The sequence below is a fragment of the Nylanderia fulva genome, unplaced genomic scaffold (genome assembly GCF_048542155.1).
Source record: "Nylanderia fulva isolate GAGA-0341 unplaced genomic scaffold, ASM4854215v1 Scaffold78, whole genome shotgun sequence".
Lineage (NCBI taxonomy): Eukaryota > Metazoa > Arthropoda > Insecta > Hymenoptera > Formicidae > Nylanderia > Nylanderia fulva.
Window position 1 is genome coordinate 14,383 of NW_028190894.1, and position 13,870 is coordinate 28,252.

The following is a 13,870-nucleotide window of genomic DNA, read 5'->3' on the forward strand; positions in this document are numbered from 1 at the left end:
GACTTGCCATAACATTAAGGTTCTTGGCAGCAGGAGACAGTCAGGGTACTCTGAGCTTTTCCTATAGATGTGGCAAGAGCACTATCTCTCAGATCCTGGCTGAAACTACTCGAGCACTTGTAAGTGTTTTGAAGAATGCATTTGTAAAGCCTCCTGCAAATGAAGCAGAGTGGCGTGAGGTGGCTACTGGATTTTGGGAAGAATGGCAGTTTCCCCATTGTGTGGGAGCCATCGATGGGAAGCACATTCAAATGCAGGCCCCACAAGCTTCTCAAAGTATTTACTTTAATTACAAGAAAACATTTAGCATAGTTCTATTGGCAGTTTGTGATGCATACTACAATTTCATCATGCTCGATGTAGGAGCAGAAGGCTCACAAAGTGATGGCGGAATTTTTCAATCGTCTGAAATGGGTCGGCGATTGAATGATGGATCTATTAATTTGCCAAATTCGAGTAACCTACCAGAAACTGATATTGATATGCCTTATTTCCTTGTAGGAGATGCAGCTTTCCCTCTGAAATCTTACCTAATGAAACCCTATGGCGAACGTAACATATCTCATGACAAGTCTGTGTATAACTTTAGGTTGAGCAGAGCAAGAAGAGTGATTGAAAATGCCTTTGGCATTTTAGCAGCTCGTTGGAGAGTTTTTCGTCGCCCTATTATTAGTAAAGAAGACAATGTGGAAAGCATTATTGAATGTACTATTTGCCTCCACAATTTCATCCTTAAGACAGGCAACAAGAAACTCAACCTGGAGTACTGCCCTCCTTCGTTTGTGGATCAAGAATTGCCAACTGGCGAATTGATAGAAGGAGAATGGCATGATGTTGTCAGTGGGGAAAATGGAGCCATCATTAATGGTCCACGGATGGGTGCAAGAAATGCTGCTCTAGGAATTTTAAAACAGAGAGATGCACTGAAGGAATTCGTGAATGGGCCTGGGGTTATGCGCCATCAAGACACTATTGTGAGGATCCGGCAAGGAATTATCCCCCCTCAAGATCTACACTTACTGCCATGAGTTTTTTTTTTAATTAAATAAATCTTAATACAAAACATGAATAAAACATTTTTATTTAAACACAGAAAGAAATAGAATTTTTATTTTTTAAACAGAAATAAATAGAATTAAACATTTTTATTTTTAAATAAACACAGAAATAAATAAAATAAAGTAATAAAATAAAAATATAAGATAATAAAATAAACAAATTATATATCTATAAATTCTGATAATTTTATATCTTCAGCCTCCTCCTCACAATCTTGGATTATAGATCTAAATTTTCTTCTATATTTAAGTCTTAACGTCATATTTGTCAAATTCTTGAGACAAGATTCAACGTTTCTGCTAATCAAGACGTCTGGATCATTAATTGAAGGTGGTGATGATAGTGGTGGAGTAGGAGCACTGGCTACAGCCATAGATTTATTTAAATTAGTAAGAGTCTCTCTGAACAATTCATCTGTTTCGTCCACCTTTGACCTCTTACGACTTGTAGGTCCCAAATAAGGCATATTAGCAGCTGATGAGCTACAGCCAGGCGAGGAGAGGGTAGAACAGGTAGAAATTATAAAGGGTGCGCTATTAATGTCCACAGCTTGCTCATTTATTATTATTTCTTCATCTGGTGAAGGTGTAGTTTTAGATACCAACGCCTTTGTTTGAAAATTGTCCACAGATCTGCAACCGGAAATAATTAAAAAAATTATCGTAATTATTCGAAAATTCGTACAACAAACCATCATATACCAAACTTACTTTCTCTTCCTAATGTGCGGTGTCAGAAATGACATAACACTATATAAGGCCCATTCTGGACGGGTTGAGGCTGCTGCTCCAGACTTCCCCTCCTGCTCAAAAATACGTTTTTCTTTCGCGAATCTCTCGCGAAGAGTATGCCACCTGGCCGTACAATCTGTCGCTGATGCTGAAATCATAACAAAAAAGATATTAAAAAACATATATAAATTAATGTAATAAATATAAATTTTAAAAAAAAGATGCAATATAACCTACCATTCAATGTTTCGCCAACAATCTTCCATGCGGAGTCTTTTATGCCGGAATTTTTGAATCCGGCATGTCCCTTGTCGTATATTTCGGGATGCGCACGAACACACTCTATCAATAACGTGTCGTTAATTGACATCTTCTATTGCTATAAGCTCCGAATGAGCAACACAATGTTAAATGTCAAATTCTTAAACTCGAATGTAGCGCGCGTAAAAAAACAAAAAAAAAAGTTACATTAAAATGTTTTTAATGTAATTTTAAATAAAAAATTAATTAATTAATAATTGAATAATAATTATTAAGATTATAATTATAATAATTATAATTGTATAAATATAAAATAATTATTACAATAATATATTAGTAACTAATATTATATACATATTTATGATTATAATTATAATAATTATTATAACTATAATAAGAATTATAATTAATAATAATTATTTTAATAATTATAATAAATTTTTTTAAAGACCGACTAGGCGAAACGCGACAAAGCTTGGCAAAGCTTGATGTCGCGTTAAGTTCTAATAATTCGTTACGTAAAGGCGATCGTAATAGCCGAATTCCGTCGCGTTCCGTTACGTTCCGTTACGTTAAGCTCATCCTAAACCCACCTTAATAGCGAAAAAAAAGATGTTCTGTCAGTTCATCTGCGACATCTGATTGATTGAGTTTTTCAGGCCTTAACGGTGATATATCTAATTATTGAATAACGGAAATGATTTTTATTTCTTGACGATGTTATTGGACGCTGAGCCAAGTTGAACACCATTAATTTCGTCTTGGGAGTTCTCAACTAATAATAACAGCAACACCTGAAATATACAATATATACAATAGTACGAATATATCTAATACTATATTGTCCGTAAAAGAAACTTTATTGTCTGTCCGAAAAGAATCAGCAACGTGAAAGGAAGCAGCATTATCCAACTGTTTGTGCGTAACAGGATCTTGTGAAACATTTGAATGTAAAGTATTTTTAATTTCCAAAGTAATTCGCCTTCGTTGTCTCGCAGACAACCGGTGGAAAGATTTACGCGAAACAGAATATTTAACTGATTTCATACTTGCCTGAAAAATCTTCTAATCCTCTGCGATACCTTGCGGCACTTAGAACTTGGAAGCTCGTCTCAAAAATGTGGGAAGCTTCTAGAATTATAACCTCTGTGATAACCTTGCGGCACGTATGGTAGCACTCACGGTGGTTGAATTTAGAAGAACGCGGGAACAGTGCTGGAGGTTACAGGACAAAAATTCGCGCAAACGTAGTAGCGCGCAAACGTATGTGACACATGACTACGCCATGCACGGCAAGGTTTGCTCTGTTATTTGCGTAAATTTTGCGTCTCATCATGCCAGAACAAATCTTTGCTCTATTTTTGCCACAAATTTGCTATTACGCCATGCACAGCAAGGTTTGCTCTGTTATTTGCATGAATATTGCGTCTTATCGTATCAGAGTTAACTTTGCTCTATTTTTTTCGTAAATTGTTTGTTATACCGTGCATGGCAAGATTTGCTCTGTTTTTGTCACAAATTTGCTTTATATCGTGTATCACAAGATTTGCTATTATTGACGTAAAGTTTGTATTTCACCATGATACCATCATTTGTTCTCTTCTATAAGTAAAATTTACGAACAAACTTTTCTCTGTTAATTGCAGCATCATATAACGAAAAGTTTTGCCGTTAATTTGTTCGAAATATTTAGACAAGACGAAGCAAGGCAAATGTTTGCCAGAAAATTGTTGTTAAAATTAAAGCAAACTTTGCCGAAAAGCTTTAACGAAACGTGATTTTATCACTCTTGGCTAGCCGGGTTTATATATTTATATGTTTATATATTTATATATTTATTTATTTATGTTTATATATTTATATGTTTATATATTTATATGTTTATATATTTATATGTTTATATATTTATATGTTTATATATTTATATATGTTTATATATTTTTTCTTTTATAGCATTAGAGGGCTATATAAAGTCCAATTTTGAGCCAATTTATAAAACTAATTTGAATAAGAAAATTGGATGTGGATCCATCACTGATGGATACTTTAAATTAGAAGTACATATTACAAATTTTGAAGAAAACGATTATGAACTTATGAAAGGAGATAAAATTAAAGTAATTGGCGAGATGCAATATGCAAGTAAGAAATGTTTAAATATTTATTATTATTATTATTAATTTCAATTTCATTAATTTTAAACTTTCCTGCTTTGATATTTTGATTTCGTAATCATGGTGTTTCAAAAAAATATAATAATAAATTTAAGGGCTTCTTAAAAATGTTTTTGTAAATCAAAAAATGTCAATAAATTTATATCTTCAATTATCAACTAAATTAAAGAATTATCGATAAATTCATTTATTTTTTGAACTTACAAATTTTCAAACAACATTAAATTAACAAATTTTAAATTCAATAACATTATTAAATATTTAAGTAATTGTGTAAAATGATTTCCTTGTTCCCTTTCCTTCGTATACATACACATTTCACAGCAATTTTTTTATGATTATATGTTAATACCTTTATGTTTTTTCGAAATTATACATATATATTTTATTTTTATATATGTATAATAACTGTATAATAATTATTTACAGTTGATCCACCGTACTTTTCAGTACAAAGTCTAAAAGACATTAAGAAATTAGAAGAGCGAATGTCTTTGACTACTATAATAAATGTTAATCGCACGTTAAAGAAAAAGAAAGGAAGGGTGTCAATAAGGCCGTTTTTTGGACCACGTCAGAATCGCTCCAAACTGTGGTATTTTCTTCCTACCGATGTAGCTCACAACCTCCTAGAACTGTTTGCTGTCCGAGCAATTAGAGTCTGAGAACGAGCAACTTGAAATCTCAAAAATCAATGGAGTTTTTCACATGGTGGTAGTGCCGGTCTCATTTCAGCATGTCATTGTTGAGCTTCCATCACCATATTTTCTCAAAAACTACTAGAGTATTTGCTGCTTTAAATACGAAAGGGAGCTCATCAGACCTTCATGCATTCAAGATAGAATCAAGCCTGGTATTTTGAACGGATTGCTATATTACTGAACAATCATGCAATAGCATTCCTTGCGATGAATTGGACGATACTACTATAAGCCCAAACTTGATTTTAAGGAATAACATCATTTTGCGAATGCAATGTATATTCGAAATCACATACTGTGAAAAAATATTTGAATTCCAAACCTCAGTGAAGAGATGTAAAGAATACCTTCCGGAACGGACTTCTTTTTCATAGAATGCAATGCTCAGCTTCGCGGAGCATTGGTATCATTCAGGTTATTGTGTTCTGCTGCACAGTATGTACAACAAATAATCAATCGTTCCATTTTAATTAACAATTCATGCATTCCCAAAACGAGAACAGTACTGTGCACTATCCACACTTCCAGTAGCTTTGTTCTTTTGTTTTTCTTCCCGGCATTCGTTCCTCTCAACAGATTCAACATCGACTTGGATACACAGTTGTCTTTTTAGCGCGTTCTTGAATTGAAAGCATTGTAGGTGAACTGTCACCACATTATTCTCATCGCACTTATATTGCATTCTATGAAAAAGAAGTCCGTTCCGGAAGGTATTCTTTACATCTCTTCACTGAGGTTTGGAATTCAAATATTTTTTCACAGTATGTGATTTCGAATATACATTGCATTCGCAAAATGATGTTATTCCTTAAAATCAAGTTTGGGCTTATAGTAGTATCGTCCAATTCATCGCAAGGAATGCTATTGCATGATTGTTCAGTAATATGGCAATCCGTTCAAAATACCAGGCTTGATTCTATCTTGAATGCATGAAGGTCTGATGAGCTCCCTTTCGTATTTAAAGCAGCAAATACTCTAGTAGTTTTTGAGAAAATATGGTGATGGAAGCTCAACAATGACATGCTGAAATGAGACCGGCACTACCACCATGTGAAAAACTCCATTGATTTTTGAGATTTCAAGTTGCCCGTTCTCAGACTCTAATTGCTCGGACAGTAAACGGTTCTAGGAGGTTGTGAGCTACATCGGTAGGAAGAAAATACCACAGTTTGGAGCGATTCTGACGTGGTCCAAAAAACGGCCTTATTGACACCCCTCCTTTGAAGAAAATTCATCACAACAGGTAAAAATTATATCATCATTAAAAGTAATAAGTGTAATCGGTGTGTGTGTACAAGGTGAGTCAAAAGTATGTTTAAAAAATTTGTGTATTTTTGCATAAAAAGGAACAAGCTCACAAATTTTGAAAACAATATTTTTGATTCACCTTATATCTGCGTAGAGAGAAACAGAGAGTGCAAACTTCAACATTTGTTTACATAAACAGCTTCAGTAAGCAACCACTACGAAGTAGCAAATAAATGTATAAAAAATGTTTAAAACTCATTTTAAAAGCTATTTAAAAAATGTTAAAATAATTGGTTAAGTCCCTTTTTATTAATTAAAAAAAGTTTACTTTTATATGTTAATGTATTATAAATATTAATTTAACGTTTATTAAATATTTTATATATTTTTATATTTTTTAAAAATATTATTATAATAAATTTTTATATTTTTAAAAAATATTAATAAAATAAATATGTAATAAACGTTAAATAAACATTTATTTTATTAATATTTTAATAATAAAATATTAAATATTTCGGTTCTCTTAAATATAAGGTTCTCGGGTTCGATTCCCGATTCAGTCACTTTCGGATCTATATTTTTCTCGCATTTATTTCTTTAAGGGGGGTCAGAGGGGGTTCAATGGAATTAAATCTCAAAGATGAGATTATTCCATATATTTAAGTCTTGGCAGTGACCAAGTAAAATTCGTGCCTTGTGCATATAATTATTTATTTCCGATGAAAAATTAATTTTCGTCGGAATACACGCAGCAACATCCGCGTTCGGCTCTTACAGCCTTTTTATCATATGTATTATAAAATTAAGATTTAGAAAGAACAGGGCCAACTATAACGAGCATATTAAATTAGTGAGAGAAGTAATGTCAACACATAATTACTTTATTTCTTAGTAAATACAATGATAATAATAAAAAATAAACGTTTCGGCTGTTACCTCAGCCTTCTTCAGTAAATATAAAAAAACAATAAAAAATTCTTTTAAATAAAATTATGAAATATTACGCATTAAAGTCTATTTTTTAATGAACCTTTGGTTTGATGAGTCATTAAATTTATATTGTGTTACGCTTATATCATTTATTAAAATAGATATTGTTTCTAATCGGCTAACCATTTTTTAACTGAGATGGTAAACTTTTAATTGTGTCAAAAAACATGTAAACGAGCTCACTGTTGTTAGTAGAACAAGTTGACAGTCCATTCCACGTCATCAATCCTTTTAAACATTATTAGTTGAAAATATCGTCAGAACCGCTTGATATGAGAATTGAAACAATTAGATGTTATCCAGCATCAAAAAGTTAGTCCCCATCATCAAGCATATTTCCGAGTAAGTTCATCATTCAACTATATTTCACCGTGTTTGTCTAAGTATATTTTTTTGGTATATTAATTTATATTAATAAGTTATTTTTTATATGAAAAATCTTGATTATGATTAAAAGTGCTTACTTAAATTGATGAGTAGTCAAGATTCCGCCAAGTCAATGTGTTCATTATACAGAGTCACAATATGATGTGTCGAATTCAAACCGTGATTCCTATTATTATTACTATTTATTTATATATAAGACAATTCTTCTAGAATGTCAAAATATAACTCGTCAAGCATATCGGTATCTTTTTTTAAGTTTAGACCGTTTTTTTGTTCCTTTATATGAATCATTTCAGAAACATTTCTCTTCTGAAAATTAGATTCGGAATCTAAAATTTTTATGTCTTCCCAATTAAATGAGTGTTGGTAATTAAGAATATGTTCCGAGATGACCGAGTGCTTTGACGAATCTAACTTTATATTATTTACATGTTCTTTAACTCTCGTTTTAAGTTGTCTTTTAGTTTGGCCAACATATGTCGCATCGCAATCGCGACATGAGATCTTATAAATAACATTGGAATTAGTTGAAAATTGATTTTTATCTTTATGAACCTTGATAAATCGATTGAGTTTATTAAGACAACGATAACCTATGGTCATTTCTGTTTTTTTGATAGATGATGCGATTTTGTCAGAAATGCTATTCACATAAGGAATAACAAAGAAATTCTTTTTTTTATTATCTCCAGCTATTTCAGGAACCTTAGTAATATTATTATCATTAGTCAAGATATTTAGTTTGGAAGTAATAAGATACTTAATTCTTAGGTTAATAGTGGAGAAAATAAATTCTAAAGGGTAACCGTTGTTACGTAAAATAGTTATGATTAAATTTATATTCTTCTTATGAAATTCTGGATGTGAAAGAAGAAGAGCTCTATCTACTAAGTTATAAACAATGCCTTTTTTTGGCAGAAAGGATGGTTAGAGTAATAGGAAAGAGTTCTTCCAGAAAATGTTTTTTTCTGAAACCAATCAACAAAAATGGTATTGTTAATTAATTTTAATGATACATCTAAGAAATTTAAACAACGGTTATCCTCATATTCCAATGTGAATTTGAGTCTGTCATGGTATTTGTTAAAAGAGTCCACAATCAAATCAACCTTCTCCTCAGGAACTGTCATAATGATATCATCAACGTATCTATAATAAAATGGGATGTCGATATGTATTATATTTAATATTGAGAGTCTGATAGAAATGTCTTAATTAAATATTTAATAAATGTTAAATAAATATTTATATTAAATTAACATTAAGGTAAACGTTTTTTTAAAATGTGACTTATATAAAAAGGGACTTAATCAATTATTTTAACATTTTAAAAATATCTTTGAAATGAGTTTTAAACATTTTTTATATATTTGTTTCTTACTTGGGTATGCTTACAATAGAATTCAGATTGGACCATTTAATTTGATATGTATATTATAGTCTATCTCTTTTAGTTTAAAAAATAAAAGAGAATGGCTATTTTTGGTGGAACATCCTATATACATATACAAGATGTTTTAAGGAATGATTAATATTCTATGGTTATATTCTAGAACATGATTGTATGAATTATTTTAAGCAAAAAAATTTATACAAACATCTTATTTTGGACGGTTTTAAAGATACAATGTGTTCAATTTTAAAGATCAAACACATTTATTAATTTAGGAGAAATAAATACTATGAAACAATAATTAATTAATTAATTAATTAATTTTTTTTATTTAATTTTTGTCGTTTTCTGTTACTATCCGAATACAAATGTAAACATTAGGTCACATTTAATAAGTTTTGCGTTAATTTGAAATTTTTTGTTTCTGGTGTAATTAAAATGTTTTATCTCAGAAATAAATATTTTTATCGGCTCTCAATATAAAGAATATAAGTATGCTGCCTTCTAAGCCGGGCAATAGAGCCAAGGAAACGAAACGAAAAATTAATTAAACGGAACTGTATCTCAATTTGAGATCCCAAAGTTCCACATATAAATTAATTTCGAAACTTACATATGGAGAAATAAGTGAGAAAAATATAGGTCCGAAAGGTTCCCGCTTCAGCGACTTTTCGGACCTATATTTTTCTCGCTTATTTCTCCATATGTAAGTTTCGAAATTAATTTATATGTGGAACTTTGGGATCTCAAATTGAGATACAGTTCCGTTTAATTAATTTTTCGTTTCATTTCCTTGGCTCTATTGCCCGGCTTAGAAGGCAGCATACTTATATTCTTTATATTGAGAGCCGATAAAAATATTTATTTCTGAGTTTATTCACGCCTGGGCTAATCACGGCGGTATTTACTAACATCTACTTAAAAGGCAAATGAAAAATATGGGATCGAAAGGGTCTGAATAGCTTAGTTGGTAAAATGTTTTATGTTTACACTCATGCCAAATTTATTGTTAATTAATTTAAATGATTGTTTACTAATTAATATTAATTTAAATTAATTATTTAAAATTGTAAGCTTAAAATTTAATGTAATTGTTTCATAAAATTTGCTTTTATTAAGTTAAAAAAATGTTCTTATTATTGTTCTTATAATTTGTTCTTAAGACTGAACACGTTGTAGTTTTATAACCACGTTCACAAATGAAACACATGTTTATATAAACTTTATTGCTTAAAATAAGGTATACAATCTCATATATCTATACTTTAGATGCTAATCATTCTTCCTGAAACACTTTGTATATAATATATAATACAACTATATACATAATACTATATATAAAATTGCACATATATTATACAATAATTACATTTTATATATGCATATATGTGCATATATGTTTATTTATTTATTTATTAGAATATCTTTTAGTGTCAGATCAAGAAAAAAAGCAAACAAGAATAAAGAGAGAAGAATTTCAAAATGTTACTATTAATTATTCAAAATTATAAAATTTAATTGTTTTATATGTATAATATAACTGTAAACATAAAATTTGCTACTTTTCAATAAATTTATTTGTTCTTAAAACTGATCACGTTGTATTTTTATAACCGCGTCCAGAACAAAATACATGCTTATATAAACTTAAAATAATCTATATTTATTATGTTCTAGAATGTTAATTATTCTTCCTGAAAAACCCGGTATATATAATGTAACTTTCTCTGCATTTCCATATTCTTGTAGCTTCGCTCGAGAACTTTTCAAAACACTATAACAAAATATTTTTTCATTCATATAAAAAAAAATATATTGCAAATTACTTTTTTCAAATCAACTCTGTGTTTTTCTTATATCAATTAATTGGTCTCATTGTTCTGTACATAAAAATATTAAAGTAAAATTACCAAAAACTGAATGTTTTACTAGATATTTTGTATTTTATGTTAAATTTCTATAAACTTCAGATCTAATAACTAAAAAAAATACTTTATTATTGTGTTTTGAAAAATTCTAAAACTGAACTATAAGAATATGTAATAAAAAGTGGAGGTTTTCATTAAAAAATTTAAAGTGATCTTTACGTGACCTTGACGACGCTGTTCAATGTCATACTGATATTGTTACATAATGCTGTATTTGAAGTCCTGCAACTTTTGTTTAAAACATTTTTTTATCTTGCATATTTTTGGAATAATTCAGGTGCTTCTATACTTTTTGAACATCCTGTATATGTGTGGTACATATATATATATATATATATATATATATATATATATAAGACAATTATCCTTTTTGTGTTTGGTCATTCACTGATAATAATTGACACAATGTGTTTCTCTGTAAACAAAGATTGAAATTTATTCACGAGTTGGAGCTATTTACACGCTTACCTGTAAACAAAGAAACGACAATTAAAGCCTATTAGTATCCCTTCTTTGTTTACTGACTTGATCCTCAGTCTTATACAATATCTTTTTTTGTACGGCAAAATTGAATCTCTCTTTCCTAATTCTTCCTTGTGTACATGTGCCCTTTTTTTCAATCAATCAATGTCTGATCCATCAATGTAATTCATCAATGTCTGATCAATCAATCAATGTAATTCTTGTACTGCTTGTTCCATCTAGCGGGGTCCGTTTACGCGGTGCGCCGAATACGAGGAGCGCGGCTCGTTCAAATTGAGGAAAATACATTTTCTTTACATCTCCCCCTCCCCCAGGACGAGAATCGTCGCAGCGTATTCTCACCTTAGGCTTCTCGATTCAATCCTCTTCATCTGTGTCCTTCTCTATACTTGATATTGGGATCAGTTTTGTTATATGGAGCAAGCTTGTCTCTGATTTTTTTCTATTAGTCTTAATTTTGTATATCGAGTTCAATATTTTTTCTATTATCTCAAATGGTCTAATTCTCAAATCGTCTAGCTTTTTCCTATTCAATCTATTACCGTTCTCTATATATACCATGTCACCTGTATTAAACTCATGGTGTTTCCTATTTTTATCAAATAATTTCTTATTATAATCATGTGACTTAATAGTTCTCTCTAGGGCTAGTTCTTTATCTTTCGTCCAGTTCTCTTGACGTTTTCCTCTTTTCAATTCTTTGGGTAAAATACTTGTGTCCGTGCCATCCAGTAGATATTTTGGTGCAAAACCAGTGACCGTGTGTTCTGTCTCATTGTATCTTTCTACACATTGCCTGGCAGCCGTTGCCCAAGTTTTTTTTCCTTCTTTTATTCTGCATCTTATTTTATTGACCAATGTCTGGTTTAATCTTTTGTTCAAGCCATTTGAAAATGGTGCGTTTACGGCAGTGAAAATCAATCTAACATCGTTTTCTTCTAGATATTCTTTAAATTCTCTTGAATTGATGCCTGGGTATTGGTCTGTGAGTATCGTTTCAATCTCGCCTGTTTCTAGTATGTTTTTCACTAGCTTGATAAAATCCGTAGCATTTTGTGTCTTCAAAGTTGCAATGAATGCGTATCTGGTGAAATGATCAACCAGTAGATGAAGGTATTTTTTCGTTGATCTTAGTCCTCCAAAGCCTTTAATAGTGTCTATCGACATTATTTCGAACGGTCTGGTTGCTGGTCCTAACTGTGACATCAGGCCATATTTTCCTTGACCTCTAGATTTATTTTTGATACATACTTCACACGTCTTGCATATTTTTTTTATATTTTCTGTTAGATTCTGGCTGTATAATACAGACATATCCTATTTCTTGTTTGTCTAATCCTTATGTGGCACCATTCATTATGTATTTTTTTTATCATCTCTATACTTGATTCTTCGGATAAGATTATCTTCTCTTTATTTCTGATTTTTCTATAGAATATTCCATCTTTTTTTATTAATTTTGCTTCTATTTTCTGTATCCATTTATTTCTGTTTTGGTCTATCTTTATTTCTTCTATCTTCATTAAATTTACTAATTTTAGTACTTCTTCTGTATTGTCACATGGTTCTAATACTGGATTTCGGCTTAGGCAATCTGCTTCGGCGTTATCCTTTCCTGGAACATATTTTATTTGGAAATCATATTGCGATAAATAATACGTTAAGTCACCTAACTCTTCATCCGTTTTGGCCTTGATATTCATGTTCTCCAGCGGTTTATGGTCTGAATACACTTCAAATCTTCTTCCGATCAACTAGTGTTGCCAATATTGTACCGCCTCTTTGATAGCCAGGCATTCCAAATATATCGCTTTTTTTTAGATTTGTTTAGTTTCTTCGAAAAGTATGCTACTGGCTTCTCTGTTCCATTATGCTGTACCTGTTTGAATACTGCGCCTATACCTTTAAGTGATGCGTCTGTGTAAATCCGTGTAGGCAAATCTTTGTCGAATATTTCCAGCACTGGTTGAGAGCATAGCAATTTCTTTATTTCTGTAAAAGACCTTTCACAATCTTCTGCCCATATAAATTTTTCATTCTTCCTTAATAATCTATGTAGTGGGTCTAACAATATCGAGCTTTTCGGTATGTACTCATGGTAAAAATTGACTTTCCCTAAGAATTGTCGGATATTTTTTGTGTTTTAGGGGTTGGAAAATTTTTGATTGAAATTAAATTATCTTTTGCTGGTCTCACTGTATTATTTTCTATTATGTGTTCGAGATATTTCACTGATTTTGCTGCAAATGTACATTTTTTTAATTTTAACCTGAAACCTTCATTTATTATCGCGTTCAATACTCTTTTTATATGTTCTATATGTTCTTGAAATGATTCCGAAAAAATTAATATGTCATCTATGTAGTTTTCTGTGAATTCTTTAAGGTTATATTTTCTTAATATATTGGATAAAAAATTCATTGAAAAATTGCCGGTGATGTCTTTAATCCAAATGGTAGGCATGTCCATTGAAAGTGTCCATCCTGTGTTACGAATCCTGTCTTCTTTTTAT

At 30.7% G+C, this 13,870-nt stretch overlaps 2 protein-coding genes across 2 annotated transcripts; both read right to left on the reverse strand.

Moving 5' to 3' along the window:
- Positions 1 to 1,219: 1,219 nt before the first annotated feature.
- On the reverse strand, positions 1,220 to 3,424 carry LOC114934798 (uncharacterized). Its single transcript, XM_085489047.1, has 5 exons — positions 3,105 to 3,424; positions 2,645 to 2,845; positions 2,028 to 2,132; positions 1,770 to 1,938; positions 1,220 to 1,691 (listed from the first exon to the last, which is right to left on the reverse strand). Exons 4-5 carry the CDS (start codon positions 1,802 to 1,804, stop codon positions 1,220 to 1,222), a joined length of 507 nt encoding a protein of 168 aa, XP_085345173.1. The 5' UTR covers positions 1,805 to 1,938; positions 2,028 to 2,132; positions 2,645 to 2,845; positions 3,105 to 3,424.
- An 8,263-nt stretch (positions 3,425 to 11,687) lies between these two features.
- Positions 11,688 to 12,591, reverse strand: LOC146720090 (uncharacterized). Its single transcript, XM_085489057.1, has one exon. The coding sequence runs from the start codon at positions 12,562 to 12,564 to the stop codon at positions 11,716 to 11,718; it is 849 nt and encodes a 282-aa protein (XP_085345183.1). The 5' UTR covers positions 12,565 to 12,591; the 3' UTR covers positions 11,688 to 11,715.
- Between the last annotated feature and the right edge of the window lie 1,279 nt (positions 12,592 to 13,870).

What these genes read in the sequence shown, in the direction of transcription:
- LOC114934798 (XM_085489047.1), bottom strand. Translation starts at nt 1,804, where the DNA reads ATGTCATTTCTGACACCGCACATTAGGAAGAGAAA. An exon ending in CCGCACATTAGGAAGAGAAA is followed by an intron (nt 1,692 to 1,769) that starts GTAAGTTTGGTA and finishes TTCCGGTTGCAG; the next exon opens with ATCTGTGGACAATTTTCAAA.
- LOC146720090 (XM_085489057.1), bottom strand. Translation starts at nt 12,564, where the DNA reads ATGTCACAGTTAGGACCAGCAACCAGACCGTTCGAAATAATGTCGATA.